Raw genomic sequence first — 18,781 nt, 5'->3', positions numbered from 1 at the left:
AGACAAAAATGTTAAAAAAAAATGAAAGATGTTGAAGAAAAATGTCGAAAAACATTGAAAAACATTTATTGGTGTTTCCCAAACCTCAACGATGACGTTTTAGACGTCAGTTTTTAATGATTAACAAGCTGAAAAATCAGAAAGCTTGTTTTAATTATTAAAACAAAATAATAAAAACCAAATAATAGATTATCAGAATAGTTGATGAATCATCAATTAATCAAAGCATCCTTGCAGCCCTAATGCATGTGCACACATCCCTCCATCCAAACACACACACATCTTATTTAATGTGAAAGGGTGATGTTTACCAGTGATGAGGTAGAGGACAGTGATTGAAGGGCAGTGGAACATGAAGTGTTGCATTACTGATGTAAGATGTAACGTTTTTTTATGGGTTGTGAGGAGATGAGGGAGTGGGAATGAGACTTGGGCTTATTATGGGATGGCAAATGCATGTTGCACAGGCAGCAACACGTGACGGTGCAAACGTATAAGAAAGCAATGAAGAGTGAAACACGATGACAAAACACGATGACAATTAATAACATGAATGTCCAACAGCATCCAAATCCCTACTGTACCTGTCTTCCCCTTTTTCGATTTGCCTCCATCAAGTCCTTTCTGTTTCTGTCTGTGCAGGGGGAGAACGATAGGAAACCATTTCTCCGGGATTTCTTTCAGTACTGTCATCTTTTTTTATTTTACTTTTAACAGTCACTGCGAGAAATGTGCGTTAAATATGCGCCGTTTCAAAGACAAGTGACCGCAACATCGTCTCTGCAAGGACGCGGCCGGTGATGAAGCTCCGCTCCCAACTTCTGCTGGAGTTGGACTAACAGCGCACAGCTATCCCATCATCTCTCTCTCTCTCTCTCTCTCTCTCTCTCTCTCTCTCTGGCTCTCTCTCTCTCTGAATTAATTGACGCACCCACGTGCCGAATCTGCGTCTGTGGATAAGTCTCCACCACAACATAAACACATGACGTAACCATAGGTTCCGCATTTGATGGACGTTACCATGGAAACCGCATCTGCAGGGCACCCACGGCTAAGCGCGTCCCTGAGTGATGAGGAAACCGGGCGCCATTTTGGATCTAACACATAACAGGCGATGGTAGCGTCCGGAGCCAAAATGGTCCCGGCAGGACTCGAGTTTCAATCGTGTCCCTTGAGGTGCACTGCAATGGGAGGGGCTTGTGCACGTGCAGCTCGAAAAGCCTCGTGCCAATAATGACTGGACACCAACACCTTCACTTACCTCATCTTATATGGTGAAGAAAATGAACACTGGCAAACTTTCATATGATTATAGTTTACATTTCCCATGAGGTTGAACACATTTATGATTATTTACTAGAATTCTCCAGAAACAGACATGTTAATGTCATTTCAATATTCAGGTATAGTTCACATGATGAAACTCCCTGAACTATGAAGTGAAGAGGAGACTGTTGGATGACAGTCTACCACTTTATCCTCCACATGTGGAGGATAATGCGGAGGCTACAACGGGAATACGAAAATCACGTAAGACGATCCGCCATCCGTGACAAACGGCTGATTCTGAATGAACTAGTGAAATGTTCTTATCACATTGAAATGTAAACGCAACACAGTTTGACGACATTTTAGAGGAAGCTGAGCTACCCTTGGTGTCTTAGAACGTCACTGTCATACGCCTGACGTTAGCATTTGTCTACTGTCCACACTGTGCTCTGATTTGACCTTTCCATGTTAAATGAAATTAAAGTTTAGTGTTTACATTATTAATGGGATGTGTTAGTGTGAGGCACTGAAGACTGAATGTGCTGTAGACATTAACAGAATACAACCGACATGAAAGGCTGCTCCACAACAACAGAGTCTGAACAACTTAACACGTTTGGTGTGGAATCCTATAAAAACATCCTCATATGCGTTCCATGAAGCCACCAGGAACATGGACACTTATGACACTGTAGTTTAAAAGGTAATGAATGTGTTTAGTGTCATATACTGACCTGGAGGAAACCTCTTTCTGAACATCTCCGCTCTGCCGGCTTCCTTCGGCTCTGGCCCATTAGACTGTCTACACAGGGAAAGACGAGAAGCCATTGAGCGGCGAGGAGGAAACACGTGCTGAGGTGAGAACAACCACGAGAAAGTTGCTTAATCAGCGGACACACAGTGTTTTATACACAACAAGCGTTTCATTTTGTTTTAAAACGAACGATGAACGTCTGAAAATCTGGAGCCACAAAAAGCCATTTGACCAATTAAATGCAAATAAATCAGCATATTCAGTTTTACATATACTTAGACTACCTGTGAGAACAACATTTTTTTGCAACGGTGATTTGATAAATTTGATAAATCAATACAGCTTCTTAAATGTGAGTATTCTCTGGTTTCTCCGCTCCATGTAACAAAGAAACCATTAAAACTGAATCATTTTGATTTGTGGACGAAACAAGACACTGGAGAACATCATCATTTCCAGGTTTGACAAACACTGATCAACACTTTCTGACATGTTAAGGGCCAAACAAGTACACGATTCATTGAGAAAAAGAATCAACAGTAATTTAAGAACTATAAACAACTATAAGAGGAGAGAAAAAAACACTGGCATTGTGTAAGCCTACTTTGAAATAAAACACAGAACTATGCAGACCTATTTCCATTGTTTGTGGAAAATAAATAATAAAATAAAAAATTTACTCAATCTTGGATAACTAAAACTATATTTGGTCTGTGTTTGGGAATAATAATAACATAAATCAATTTAATTTATACAGCACTTTTCTTAACAATGTTAGAAAATTAATTAAATTAAATCAATATAAAAATACTTTACCCGCTGGCATAAGTATGTGGCTCAAAGAGGGGCAGGACTCTATATGTACACATCTTCATGTTCTTATACTTTTTGGGAATGACATATTTGTCAAGTTTGGGGAGGTTTAATGTAGTCATAGAATGGAAGGCATTTACACTTGACAATGTATTAAAACACTTTTCTTTATCGCCTTGAAAAAAAAATTGAAATAGCTGTAATTTATTTCCATATTAAGATTAATTTTTGTTGTTTTTAAAGCTACAGTTGCAGATCCCTGACCCAGTAAAGACTCTGGAGTGGGAAGTCAGTGATGATGTTTTTGTGGAGCATGTTTTTACTTCACCGTGATTAAATAAAACTCACTTACAGCACACACACCCACACAGGTTTCCATTTCCTCTGAGGACATTGCATTGACCTTCACTCATTTCCTGGAGACTTAGTCTAACCTTCACCATAATTACTACTAGCCCTGACCCTAACCTTAACCTAACCTCAGCCTAACTTTAAAACATGTCTTCACCTTAAAATGTAGTCATTTACGTTATGGGGACTTGAGTTTGTCCCCATGAGGACGACAAGTCCCCATAATGTGACTGTGTAAACAGATTTAGGTCCCCATAACATAAGGAATATCAGGTACACACACAGGTTTGCACAGCTATCCCAAAGCCTTATCCCTAACCTTAACCTTAACCAGTTAATGCCTAACCATAACCTTAACTTAACAACAATTCAAATCTTAGCCCTTAACTTAACCAGTTGCTTAGAAATCAAGTTCTGTCTCATTAGGACCTGGTTTTGATATACACACACCAAAGTGAATTGCAGACCATATCTAATATGTTAGAGCCATAATGAGGAAATGACGACCAGCAGCAAAGAGCTGCATCTGTCTCCGTGACACTGTGCCTTGGGACCGTGGCTCAGACCAGATCCACTATCAGTGTCCTCCGAGTCTCATCCTAGTGGATGAGAAAGAGTAATGGAGCGGCACTCTTCTCTCCTCTTCTCTCTTCTCTCCTCTCCTCTCTTCTCCTCCCACATCCCCTCATCCTGTCACTCTACACTTTTCTTTCCCTCCAACCACACTAATGCTGACGCGTTACATTATGTCACACACCTCACAGCTTCTCCCTCACCGTGTTCTGTTCTCGGGCAAAATAACAGCAAGGAGAGACTGTACGATGCAAGATGATGAGGCCACAGGAGCGAGCGCGTAAATAAATCTTTGTCTCAGGTTTACGGTGCATAATTGCAGGTACTGAACAACATGGCAGACAAAGGCTCGAGGCGGCAAGTGACCAATCAATACTCCAGAGAAAGAGCTGCTCTACCTCTTTCCATGTGATTCGGGCTGATCAGCTTTCAGCTACGGTTTCGAGCATTGTCTCCTGTCCTGTCATACACTTATTGCACTTTCACTTATTTTCTGCGCTGCACATTTACCAATCCAATCGAGAATAGCAAGTGAGAAGAAGAGCTTTGTTCACATCTCCGATGCGATACCCTCCCTGGCTCTCCATCTGTGGCTATACTGTCTTGTATAACCCCAGTGACCTGCAATGTCCTTATGAAATCAAGCTGGCAGCTCAGGGAGTGAAACACACCAGGCACACACTGAATATCTGAGCACCTTTCTTGGCAGAATTCCTAATGGACAGTTCCTGAGCACAGTACATAGATATAGATTCAGTAAGGGCTGGGAAGATATGGCCAAAAGAGTTACCGAATCAATATAAGTATCGTGATAAAATGTCAGATAATTCGTTAAAGGTAAAAAAGAGAGGACGGAATCAAATAAACAGTTGTCAAAAGAGAACATAAATCGTGTTGTGTTTAAAAATGTGTTAGCACAGTGTACAAGCATTATTTCAATGTATATTGAACCTGTTCTACTGATTTCAAGGGAAGTTAAATTGCGATATTGTAGATTCAGTATAGTGTCTCTATGACTAAGACAGTTGTCATGTTCAGCTCAGATGGTTTAATTCTCCTCAGGTGTAATAACAACATTATTCTACTGTTAAACAACATTGGACATCTAGAGGACGCACTGGGAGAGCGCACACCTCCTCCACCAAGGCCACTCCGTTTCACAACCTTCATTCCCAGAATTATAACTACAATAACAGGCAAATGCCAGCAAAACATAATGTTCATGTACTTCACCAGCTCTGTGTATGTCCTGAGAAACAATTCAATTATGAATTCCCTTGATCTTTGTTTTAAATCAGGAAGAAACAAAAGAGAACAAGACTGTAATGACTTTTTATTAAGGAAAGAATAGTAAAGTGACTGGTTATTTGTTGTCTGATGTGCTGAACAACTCAGAGGAAAGTGGTTAGGAACACAAATAACAACTGCACTAACTCCTTCACCACAGTGGTGGCTTATTTATATTAAAAGAAGATAAAAGCTGTATAGGTCTACTGCAGGCACAGACGGAGTATCTATAAATACGAGCTTTACAACGAAAACTGAGACAAACGTCAATATTTTTCATCTGATAGAGCAAAACTACACACACACACACACACACACACGGCTGCAGCCGCTCAGGAAACACCACCTACCTTTTCAAGTTGTCTCAGGTCTACGTGGGTCTGTGCTGAGAACATCCTCGCTGCACTACAGTCGCCGAGGTCATGGTGAAGTTTGACTCGGAGGCGAGGTTCACCCCTGATGATGATGAGGAGGATGATGAGGAGGATGATTTAAGGCCACTGGGGTGGGAGGGTAGACGGGCACCGCGGACGCGCTGGAGACACAGTGACAAGGTGAGGGAGGGTTCAGCTTCGGTCCGGGTGAGAGGGAGGGGAGCGAGGAGAAGGAGGTGCTGCACTTCCCTCACCTTCTCTGCCTCCATCCTTCACTCAGGACCAAACATCCTCCTCAACTCAACATGAGCTTTCATGACGTTTATGTTCTTTGTCTCTGGAAAACACAATATTTTCATATGTTTATAATATTTCATTTTTTGGATTCAATCATAAAAAAACCCCCCACTTTATTATTTTAAAAAAGAGAGCGAGAGTAAACGCTCACTTGTTTTTCCTCAGGTTTGTGTCACAGCGCCCTCTGCTGCTCAATCAGTGTTATCTCATCCAACAATGTTAAGTGACTGAGGGGGGGACAACTAATTTACGAACTAATTTAACCATAGAATTGTCTCAGAAATACTAAATAACATTAAACAATACAGTTTCAAAGAGAAATACACATTCATTATATATTATATACAGCCTGCATATGCAAGAACATAAAGGTAGCACACAACATTAAATGTGTTGTGTTTGTGACTGATTTTCATAAAACAAAAACCACTTGTGCTCTGTTTCATCTCGATAGTCATATCATTACACATGTCATGTTCAGATGATTCTGTTGGTCTCAATAGTTTCCTAGAGATTTCCTGTAGAGCAAGGTCACTGGTCAAGGTCACAGCAACTGTGTTGTAATTCACATTCCTTACAGTTGTGAAATAAGAAAGCAATACTTTTTCAAATCTTTAATATGCTGTAGAATTTGACCCTGAGGATAAACTCAAAGTCAAAGTATGTAGAAGCAACATTTATTGGTGACCTCAGTGTCACACTTCATTAAGCAGTTTTCCACTCACCTGACTCCACCCACTCTGCTCCACCTGCCAAGACACACCTCCTCATCAAGCCAACACTACTCACCTGTGATCACAGCTGCTCCTCATCTCCTGCAATCAGCCCTCCCATTGCCAGCTGTTGTAAAAACAGCTCCTTATATAAATATAAAAGGCTCATTCTGGGGTAATGAGATAACAAGGTGACTGCACACATTATTATATAGCATAATTATTTATCTTCAATTAATTTCATCTCACAAACTGGACATTAAATAGAAAAAAACTTGACATATGGCCATTTCAAAATACTCTAGCAGGCAGATATGTTCATGTGGTGCTACAATGATTAAAATTATGGGATTATGAGGTGAAATTGAGATTGAGAAATCCAGAAACTGCAACATGTTCTTCATATACAGTATTATATGTAGCTGAATCTCTGGAGGAAGGATGGAAATACACAAAATATCTTTTTTTTTAATATTAAGGCTATAATTCAGAGACTATGGTAAAGTTATGTAAATGCAGGTTATTTTGCATAAACAAGTGTTCAGCAAGAAATATAATTTAAAGTGAAATATTGTCTCATAATCTCACCTAATTCCTGTACCACATAATGTTTTATGACAATCAAAGCTGTTCCTTTTTGTATCCCATTGTCATTAACTTGCAGCCCTGTGTATTGTGTATATAAGGAGGTCATGTATATGGTTTCTTGTTCATGTGAATAAATGTCAAATGGATTTTATGATAATTCCAGTGTCACAGACCCTTAATGAAACACAGTCTTGACCTTTAAAAACACCATTATTCTGTAATCACCTTCATCCTGGCTGTGGTCTAGAGCTAACTACATGACCAAAGCAATGTAAAACACTGATGAGGCAATAATCATGAGTCCCTGCAGTGAGCCTCGCCTCTCCTCCACACACACAGAACAGTAAACACCACAGGAGACGAATGTGGTTAAAAAATATAGTTTTTATCAAGAGGGAAGCATGGAATGGTTTTACTGTCACTGTCTGGAAAATATTAACAACATAATATTAACATTATTATTATTAATTAATATTGTCATTAACAGTAAAAATGTAAAGCAGATGCTGCAAAATGTTCATGTAAAGGTGACAAGAATAGATATAGAAAAAGCAATTCTTTTCTTGTGTGTCATTGAGTGAAACTGTGGCCTGCTGTGTGAAATGTCACTGTGCTGATGTAAATAGAAAAGTCATGCAGAGAATCACATTAACTGGTTTCAGTTGCATAAGGTGCAAATTAAAAATATGTTATGTTTCAGTGACCCTAACCCAGCTGTGTGTCTTGTGCCTTTTCAGTTTACACGCTATATTTTCCCAAGTAAAATGCACCTTGAGTTATGTAATGCACCTAAAATGAATTGGATGTTTGAAAGGTCAAAACAATCCAAACAGTTTGGGTGAATTTGAAAATAAGGTCACAAGGCAACAAGAGTTTTGAGAGATAAAGTCACCTTGACATTTGACCACCAAATTCTAATCAGGTCAAGGGGAAATGTGTGCCAAATTGAATCACATGTCTTGTAAGTATTGTTGTATATCATAACCCGCTCATAAAAACATGAGGACACAGTGACCTAACCACCAGAACCAGTTCATTCTTGACATACAAAAAGCAAAAAAAAAACAATTTGCTTGTGGTATTCTTCCTCACAAGAAGAATGGGACCGTTAAGTAAGATAAGATAACGTCACTTGGGAGTGCTTTGGAAAACTACTGCACCTGCAGTATGTCGTTCACACATTTGCACAAAATCAGCATAGCAACAATGAAGCTGAATAAAACAGGGTGATTCTGATCACGATGGCTTATTTCACAATTAAACGTTACTGAATCTTATAAATGAATGCTTCTGACAGATGTCACAAACAAAATGCAGTTAATAAATAATTTATTAATGATAAATAATTATTATTATTATTGTAAAGAGTACAGGTACAGGACAATCAGCATCTCTCTCTCTCTCTCTCTCTCTCTCAGCTGCCTCTGCCTTTATCCTGGCTGGGTTATGAAGGGGGTACATATCTATTCCAGTAACGTTTAGAAATGTGCAGCTTTTAGTTCTAGTCCATTTTGCTGTGTGGTGAGTGACTCCTTGCCATTGATTATGAAGAGAGGAGAGATGTCCTCCGGGGGATCTGGGTCAGGCAGGTGCAACTCGATGAAGATCATATACATGAAAGTTCCTAAAACACCTCCAACGAATGGACCCACCAGAGGAACCCAAAACCAGTAGTTGTAACAACTGGAGAGCAGATTAAAAGGGAGAATTACTTTATGTGTGTGTTCTTCTGAGGCAGTGTAGACTTGCCTGGTTATCTTATCAAGTCACTAATGTTTTTCATTAACATTTAATCAGACGTGAATGTGTGAAAAGATCACCTGTAGCACGATTTCAGTGTGTTATGTTAATTTTGTTTAGTATGTCTTCCGAAATTTGACAAAAAGTCATAGTTTAGTATGTCGTCCAAAATTTGACAAAAATGTCATAGTTTAGTATGTCTTCCAAAATGTGACCAAAATGTCATAGTTTAGTATGTCATCTAAAATTTGACGAAAATGTCATAGTTTAATAAAGGGTAAATGACAACCATAGCAACATGTTGATGTAAACATTTTTTGTGTAGGTTGGAAATTGTGGACAGGATTCAATTCAATTCAAAAAACTTTATTGATCGCCAAGGGGAAATTCAAGGTTTCGTAGATCAGACATACCACACAACATAAACATTATGATGAAAAAAGAATGAATGAATAAACATGAATAAAATGGACAGTAAAAAATACTAGTGAACGATACACACTCATTATAAAATCTGAAAATGTCAAAAAAAAGTACAAAACTTAAACTGTGATTGTATAAAAACTGTAATATGTATCAAAACGTTGACTTGGGTGAGAAAAGTCCCAAGTCTTGTGACCCGTTTAAAGTTACAATCAGGTTTGCTACGTTAAAGTAAATGCCCTGTATTTAGTCTAGTTTACAGCAGCACATAACATAACATACCTACTGCCAGCTGCTGTTCTTGATTATAACCCTTCAAAACAAGTCTTCTACAAACTACAAGTTATGTAGAACAAGGTTACCAGGAGAGTGGAAAGTTGACAGAAAGAGTGGGGCAATAGAAGGTGAAGATAAGTGATAAGTGCACTGAGGCTGGAGCGCTGCGATAAACCCACTGGGTAAATAAAAGTCAGGTGAGCAGCAGACCATCAAGGTGACTTACCTGCAACAACAAAAACATCAGAATATCCATAATATCCACTGATTTAACAATTTAACAAGAGTATTGGTTAAAAATGAAATTCAAACTTCCTTTAAAACTGTTGTGCATATTTTGTAACTATTGTCAAAATATGCACAACAATGATATCAGCTCCACACAACTCTCTCTCTCTCTCTGCAGTTCTCAACGTAGCAGACACAGTGACATTTCCCGTTCAGACAGACGGGCCAACACAAAGAAACGGCCGAGAGTATATTCAGTACTTGATGATCATGAGGCGTCTATGTAATGTTTTATCTATGCAGGAAACACACAATTGGAGTAAAAACTAGACATAAAACTTTTGTCACAGAACACAGTTTTAAGATCATTTGAGGCGGGAAATTGGTCAGATGGTATTTTTAAATTGCGGTTTATGTATCAAGATATGACATATTTATAGTTTGGCAGGGATGTTGTTGGAGGTGAACCCTAGTGTTCAGATGACAAATAATGTGACATTGTCTCTGTTCATGAAGACCAAACATAGGAATATTAAACAAAAAAAGTTCACGTTACTGTTTGACTCCTTCAACTCTGGGTGATAACTTAGCCTCAAATACCTGAGAACGATATCACTTTATAAATATTGACATGATGTACAGTATGAAGCAATTTGACAAAACATTGAATTGAATTTTTCTGTTCAGAAGGTACGGGCACATCTTTCCACAGTTTGCAGAAAAGTAAAATGGCACTGAACACATTGTATAATCGTCAGCGTGATGGTGTCACTGTTGTGTCTTCTCCAGACTCCTGTCCTCCCTGTCAGCTCTGCTGTCCTGCACTTTCATCATCTCACTCGTGTTTGCCATCATACCACTGTGTCACCATGTGGTGCTGCTGTCCATCGCCATGGCAATCGCAGGCAAAGCCATGGGGTTAATTGACACCATCGCCAATCTGCAGCTAGTGAAGCTGTACCAGAAGGACTCTGCCGTTTTCCTGCAGGTCAGAGGAAGAGAGTGAGGGGAGAGGGCAGCTGTGAATGTCTCCTGTGTCTGTGTCTTTTCTGTTTTTCTGTGCTTCACCGATTTGCATTTAGCTTTGTATTACTAGAATAAGGGTAGTATTTTAGAAAAAATTGTGCTTCCCAACATTAGTTTCCCCTGAGTGGAGATATAATCTTGATTCTTTTTTTGTTACGTGCCCACAAGTGACACTTGGTCCTGTTAGCGTAACTGTTCGCAAAGATGGCGGACACTGTTTACATTCTGGGAATGAGGTCCCGTCCCCCTACGATTGGTTCTAAAAAGTGCAGAATTAACGTTGTTTCAGGTCCGAGGCCTTGAAACTGCAACGCTAATGCCGTGTCACTGGTGGGCACGCAACGAAAAAAGGATCTGAGGTTGGGATTTTTCAAAAATACTACTCTTAATACAAAGCTAAATGCAACTCAGTGAAGTACTCCTTTAAGAGGAACCAGCTGGGCGATTACTAAAATATCACCACTGACAGTTTGTTTCACTCGATTTTAAAAGTAAAGAAATTCTGCATGTTGGCTAGGCTACAGTTACTTTGGTTTAGTCTCTTTGTCCTCGACAGGAGATTAAAATGAGGTTGAATTTAAAGCACCAGTGTGTGATTTCAATCTCCCCCTGAAGACTTCTGAGTAATAACCTACACAGCATAGCTATACAGGGGCCACACGGTTGGTGTAGTTCGCACTCGCCGTATCGCCTTTCTATAGCACTATGATGCTTTTGTGCAGTGCAGGAATGTGGAAGGAGATATGAAAACCAAACTCTGTGACACAGACAGAGTCATGCTAAGCTGATAGGACTTAATCAGCATTGTGTAAATTTGAGATTTGATTATATTTAAAGGTTGCACACTATACTTTTTATATTCAAATTATTTTACGTTATTTTATGTAGCTTTATTCCATTATATGCATGATTAAATCAGTAGCAGGTGTGACCCAATCTAATCCAACTTTATTTAAAAGAAACAACAACAGCTGAAATAAAGTGCCATACAGCAGAGATAATTAAAATGAATAAAATATAGAAACACGGACAATAAACGAATAAAATAATCAACAACACAAAACCAAACAAGTCGTACAATAGAACATTGTTAGAATTTCACAGTTTGAATGATGCTCAACTCCCGTGTGTGTTGGACGTGATGCAGCACTGTGAGCGTGAGGAGAGTAGGAGAGTGTGGTAAGCAGGTCTGACCAGTTTTGGTGCTTATTAACATATTATTGTAAGTCGGAAGGTATATTTATCGTGCCACAGAAGGGGTTTGATGAGTAAAAATAATGAGCTTGTATTTGCATGCTGGAGTGCACTCCACTGTATTGTATATTGTATATTAGCTATATTAGCACCATATGTTAATGGTGGCCAGACTTTTACTGTTTAAAATAGGCTTAAATTGGTACAAATTTGAGTGCAGTCACAATACGGAAATAGGACTTTAACTGGTTTGTTGAAATATTCCCATCTAAAGGACTACACATAATATTTGTGGGAGAATATATAATAATTATACCTGTGCTAGTTCATTTTCATTTGTAGTTAGCATCATATACTCTTTGTACTGATGCCTTTATTTTACTATAATATAATTTATTTATCAATACTTATATCACATTAATAGTAAATAGACCACTTTCATATTTAAGTATATATGAGTTGTGTTTTGTTTTTTTTTATGACGATGATAATGATAGATTAGACCATAACACCATATCATAACATAATTTCCCCTGTTTGGGATCAATAAAATCATTAAATAGTTTCGTATGTTGTAGATTAAATTAATAATTTAATCTAAGGCGTGAAAAAAAGTTAAAAAGAAAAACTTACCGTGAAACAGTAGTATTTATTAGTCTTTTAGTGAATCTTCATGTCTCTTCATGTCTCTCTCCAGGCCCTGCATTTCTTCATAGGTCTGGGAGCGTTGGTCAGCCCCCTGGTGGCTGAACCTTTCTTGTCAGAGGACAGCTGCGTTGTATTGTCCAACAGGACGACCAACTCCTCGTCTTCGCCTGACCTTGAGCACCTCCGCAGCAGCCTTGCTGGACAAGGAGTGGCATTGCACAACATGTCACAGTACCATCTGTACACTGAAGGTGTCATCATCACAAGTGTGGCCTATGCTTTCTGGATTATGGCTCTTATCAATGTGAGTTTTACAAGAGTCACATGAGTGGCTGAAATGAGTGAAGTGTCTGTGTTCAACATACTGACTCAAATACCTTGCATTGCTCATGTGAATGGAACAATGACTGCGTGCCGCCGGTTAGCTTGGTAGATATGGAGCCAGTGTCGCTGTGTATTTGCCTAACAGTAAAGATAACACTGTCCTATAAAACCAAGAGGCTTCACTGGTGAGCTAAGACTTGTTTTCCTTAGTTTGTGGATTTAGACAAATCTGTAGTAAGCATTGTATTTGTCCATGCATAGCAAAAATGATCTGATGAATACACATCCATCATTACTAAGAGGAATCTATAGGCCAAAACCTGAATAAAGTTGAACAAACATTTATTTTATTGGACTTGCTTGACAGATAATATAAATAAGATATGTGTAAAGATCATTACAACTGGTGTTATGAGTCTTAACAAAGCATAATGTGTCTCTGAGCATTAGGTATTCAGATGGGGGTCGTCCTTGTTCCTGTATTTTATATTCCAGCACCCATAAACGTTTCTCAGTGTTTTGGCATGTTTTCACTACCATTCGTTTTTCCATGGACTCTACCATAAGTGATCACAGATACATTAACCTCTCTCCATGTCACATGTCAGAGCCAGCTAGACACACAGCTCAAACAAAGCTCTTACAGAAACTAACTGTCACTGCCCCGTCACCTGCACAGACTAAAGAAAAGAACAAACATTCTAGGTCAACAAGAAAAACTGAGCTCATCACTGATTTAGCTCATTTCTAGTTTCCTTCTCTGTAATATTAACAGTTTCCTTGACGTTGCTCCTGAGGTGAAGTTATAGGTACTCAGACACTTGTACTGTTTGAACTGGATCTGCTCTGAGGACAGGGCAAGATAAGAAAGTTCAGATGCAACTTTAAGAAGAGCAGGATTGCAAACAGAATCAGCTGACAGAATTATTTACTTTTAAGCGACTAAACAAAAGCCTCTGTGTATACTTGCAGCTCCCTGTGCCAGCAGCAGTGCTTGCACTCATGTACCACGAGAGACTTCTGCCTTGCTGCAGGAAGAGTCCATGTCTGCTAGAAAAGGACTCCCTGTCCAGCACGAGTCCTGCCGTGGATCATGTTGAAGGTGATTTGTGTGTGTGTGTGTGTGTGTGTGTGTGTGTGCTTTTACCATCCCATTCAAATGAAGTGGTAAACCTCTCACCTTGTTCCTGTAGGACACACGAGTGTGTTCGGTTGCTGTCACCCTGCCAAACTGCGGGGTCACCCTGCTACGTTCTTCATCCTCCATGCTCTAGGTGGAGCTATCCTCTTCATTACTGATGGGATCATTGTGAGACTCAAGCCTAACACTCACACACACACACACACACTACACATGGTCAGTGAACACTTAACTTTGTAGTATCAAAGTGTGAGATGTGTAAAAGGTGGACGGCTGAATATGTAGGTGGATGCATACGTTTGAGACATGAGACATTGATAATCCAACGTCAATGATTTAGGATCCATTCAGACCTGGTATTTACTATTGGAGCATTCTGGATGTTTGTCCAGTGACTAGTTGTGATCCATTCCCATCTATATTCAAACACACGTGGCACGTAATTCCTGTTTGTGAATAACAAATAATCGTCTGATGACACGGGCGTGTCTGTAGTCAATGTATTTGTGTCTTTGTCAGAATGTGAGAGACTGTAATCCAGGCTCTGGATCCTTGGGAGGAGACAGAAGTCATGTGCTGTGTGATAAAAACAATGTCTATCCTACACAACTCATGGGTTCCTGTTCCACTGTACACCGAGAGGTTAAACACCGCCCTCCACAGTTCTGCCCCTCGAAGCCTGACGACTGATTTAACCCCTAATCAGCCAAAACATCCTAAAAATCTGATCTGTTTAAACACATTTGATTATAGAACTAGTAGTATGTTTTCTGTCCGTTCTAGTTTTGTGTTGTTAGAGCCCACGCACTCACACTCACTCTCAAATTGTGTGAAATTCACTTCACTTCAAGATTAGAATGTATAACCTCAGATGCTCATAAGCTTACTAATTTGTTTTTAATTTCTGCTTAAGTTTTTAAAATTCACAAAATGTCACAAAAATATAACCCACTATCCCACGTTTTATAGAAACACTTTAACCAACTGAGCTGCCTGTTCTGACATGTTTGCACTGACTTTCTAAAACAACTCTATTTTAGCTTTATTTTAAGATCCACAACTCAACCTCTAACAGAGTATTTCTTAGGTGTTTTATCAGAATCTTAAGTTTAAAAAAATAATAATAATTAAGGATTTCAACCTACAACTTTAGACCTTCAAGTCAGAGTCCGGACGACGAATCCCAACATGGTATGATCCAGAACCGGGACTGAGACCCAGCTTGTGAGAGGCTGATTGTAAGCAAGACAAATAGAAACCACATGGCATTCAGAGTTAATATTAGGATGTTTCCATAAATGGTAAACATATAGAGCCTTAGAAGGATGTCATCTGAGAGTCTCTTCGCATGTGATGTTAAGAGTCATGGTTGTATTTGCTTTTTGTACTTTGCACAGTTACAGGACAAGCGCTTAGGAATTCCAGGTCTGAACAGGGTCTGCAAGAAAATGTAGGGGAAACGTTATCCAATCAGGAGCCAGGATTCCACAAAGAGGGGTTCCTCTCAGCTCTCAGTTAGGCCATTTGTCTTTTCCAACTGATTGAGGACCTTTGTATACATACAGAGCAGCTGCTAAGGATAATGTATGAATAAGATGAGCGAATGTGTGTCAGCAACCTGGAAAAATCTGCTCTGTGCTTTATGTTTTTGGGCATGCAGGGTTCCTATGCTGGTTTCATCTACACCTATGCAGTCTCCCCTCCCCTGCTCATGGGTCACAAGGCTGCTGGCTGTTTGGACAGTGTATTTTGGGCCGCCATCACATTAGGAAGGCTTGCTTTCATCTACCTGTCCTGCAGATACACGGCACCCAGGCTGCTCACCTTCAGTCTGGTATGAGCACATGTTGACGAGACAAAAACACCTTAAAATGAAAATACTCGTTAAAATGATCGATCAAATTAAATATTTAAACTTGCTGGAATTCACAACGCACTTTACATGGTAAGGTCAGTACCTTGCAAGTACTGGTTGTGTAGCAGATGTATTTCAAGAATCAATATCATCTCGTACAGGGTGTGACGTGTCTCTTGTCCCCCACGCTATCTGGTATTGGTTCCAGCTCCTCATGTGACCTACAGTAAAGGACAAACTGTAGATGAAGGATAATAATAATAATAACATTAGCAGTAATGAAAAGAAAAGGAAAGCCTTGGCGATAACCAGAATATTTTCCTGCATTCACACATGGAAAGTTGAATTCGCAGTTGCACGTGCCACATGTCACCATCATGTACATTCAGTAGAAATGGTAGCAGGATGATTTATTATTATCCAATCAGGATGTAAAATGAAGTCCTTTAGAACTTAGAGCATTAAGAATGTTTTTTTTCCATTGCTATATTAAAACATATATACAGACACTATAAGAATGTGCAATATTGAGTGTCTTATATCCTTTTTTCAGCCCAATCTATCTAGCCCAATCTGATGAGAAAAAAAAATGACACTGACTCTGACAGTGTAAACTTGAATAAATATATTGTAACAGAACAAACAAACCATAAAAACTATAAATAAGTACTTAAATTTCCAGGTGGATTTTCATGTCAAGGCATGCTATTCCACAAAGTCTCTCAAACGTCAGTCTATGCAGAAAAAAATTAAAAGTAATATATAATAAACAAAGAGGGTATCACATTTGATTTCTTGATTCTTCTGGAATTTACAGAATGAATGCAGGCAGGTTTTATACAGCACCAACTTTAGTGCATGTCCCTGTCTGTCTGTTTCACAGGTGGGAGTCATACTGGTGCAGTGTCTGCTGATGATCTTCTACACAAGCTCTGTGTTTCTCTTCTTCGGGACTTGTGTGTTGGGTCTGTGCATTAGCAGTGTGTTTCCCTCCATGGTCGCGTATACAGAGGACTTACTGGACTACAAAGGTAAACACACACATTGTTACGCCCTGCTTGGATGAGGACTCAATGACCTAATGAATCAGCATACAGTACGTGTTCATTTCAAAAATTGAAATAGACAATTGATATGTACAGAATTGAATAAATGATATGTAGATTCCCACTAGGGAACTTTCCGTAGGGATTAATAAAAGTGTCTGTCATCTGATCTAACATAATGAATAAATAAAAACATGTACATTTAATATTTCATATTTAAACTTTCTTTGTCTTGTGCTTTACACCATCTGCCTCACAATAATACATTTTTATTATTTATCTAGGTATTGATTTTGTAATATCAATGTATGCATTTGTTAATTCAGTTTGGCATATTTGTTTACTCATTATTATTACTAATGTATAAGGCGTTTTTTCTAAAACTTTGTCTCTTGTTGTTATTGTTTGTGTTATAGGTTGTGCCACAACTGTTCTGGTGACCAGTGCCAGCACGGGAGAAATGATGCTGCAGTTGATTGTGGGATCGGTAAGAAGTCTTTTATACACAATAATAATGACGTTAAACACAATTCATGAGTACATTGGAACACAGGTAAATGACACTTGTGTGTGTGTGTGTGTGTACTTCTTATCCCAGGTGATCCACAGTCACGGCAGTTACGCTTTCCTGTTGTGTTGTACAGTTGCCTCTTTCATCGGTTTCTGCCTTCTCCTGCTGCTCATATTTGTCCAGCACGTCCACAGAAACGGCCACACAGGTGAGATGAGATGGGTTAAGTTAAGATAAGTTAAAACACATTATATATGTAAGAAAATACCGGCTGAGAACATGTGGGAAAATTTAAGTATTATGGAGTAAATACTACAAACATTTTTTTCGTCTGTGTTATGTTGAGGATTTCTCAAGAGTGTGAACTCAGTTGATAATGTTTCAGAGCTTTAGGGCTCAACAGACAAAGTCCTCAGTCTTTTTTTATTTTTAATCACCACTGTTTTCCTCCCAGATTCACGGGAAAGCATGAATATGAAAGAGAATCCATCTACGGGGGGCTCGTGACCCGAGACCAGAGGACACAGTGTGGACAACAAAGAAAGATGATAAGCTCAGAGAAATAAATGGACATGCAGTCATCTTACCCAGCAACAAGATGCAGAGCTTCATCCTGGCCTTGTCCAAGTAAACAAAGAGGGAGAGATCTACTTTCAAGCCTGATGATCAACAAGCTGGAAGTGCAATACAAGATTAGATTTTTGGTAATGTGTAACTCACATTTGGATTCAAATGACACTTGAATGAAGTTTCGGAGGTAAATTCTTACTGTGACATCAGTCTGCGTTAGTTGTATTTCTGTGGTTTCTTGGTGGTGGACTGAACCACTCAGACTGTAAGAATACAAGATATCATGAAAATAATGGGATTCGGGTGAGGCATAGTCAGCACACACACACTGTACACCAGTCAGAATAATTCCATCATGACATAAGTAAGGCCGTATGGTAACATGACTGGTCTCTTTTGCTACAGGTCATCTGCTGACTTCATGATGTTCTTTATAAATGATTTATAAATGTATGTAAGGTTTAGGTCACGTATGTTGTTCTTTTGGATGCAGCGATACCGTTCTCCGACTTGAATGTGACCAGAGTTCAACTTCCAGGTGGAAACACTGTGCACGAAAATTTGCTTGCAAATTCATTTGGACAAACTTCTCGACCAAGAACCGACCGGTGGAAGAACTGTGTGGTTCCAGGATGCCGCCACAGTGACCCACATTTTCAGAATAGAAGATAATATTAGATGTCAGGGGATGACAGTTGACAGCAGGTCCCAAGTGCAGCAAGCTCGCTATGAGGCTGCAAACTGACAGTGCAAGCATGGTTATGAAATTCAAGTGGACAA

General features: G+C 39.2%; 1 protein-coding gene across 1 annotated transcript; it reads left to right on the top strand.

The window, feature by feature from the left end:
- Positions 1–10,458: 10,458 nt before the first annotated feature.
- mfsd4aa (major facilitator superfamily domain containing 4Aa) lies at positions 10,459–18,207 on the top strand (the record flags this gene model as incomplete). The annotated part of the gene is made up of 9 exons (XM_044034640.1): positions 10,459–10,674; positions 12,604–12,858; positions 13,851–13,980; positions 14,072–14,187; positions 15,680–15,853; positions 16,758–16,905; positions 17,337–17,407; positions 17,519–17,639; positions 17,886–18,207. Coding segments are annotated over 9 exons (1,284 nt in total), but the record flags the coding sequence as incomplete, so codon positions are not given.
- Positions 18,208–18,781: the final 574 nt, after the last annotated feature.

This window comes from Solea senegalensis, linkage group LG9 (assembly GCF_019176455.1).
Source record: "Solea senegalensis isolate Sse05_10M linkage group LG9, IFAPA_SoseM_1, whole genome shotgun sequence".
Taxonomy (NCBI): Eukaryota; Metazoa; Chordata; class Actinopteri; order Pleuronectiformes; family Soleidae; genus Solea; species Solea senegalensis.
Note: the sequence above shows the minus strand (reverse complement) of the source record. Positions and strands in the feature narration are given on the sequence as shown.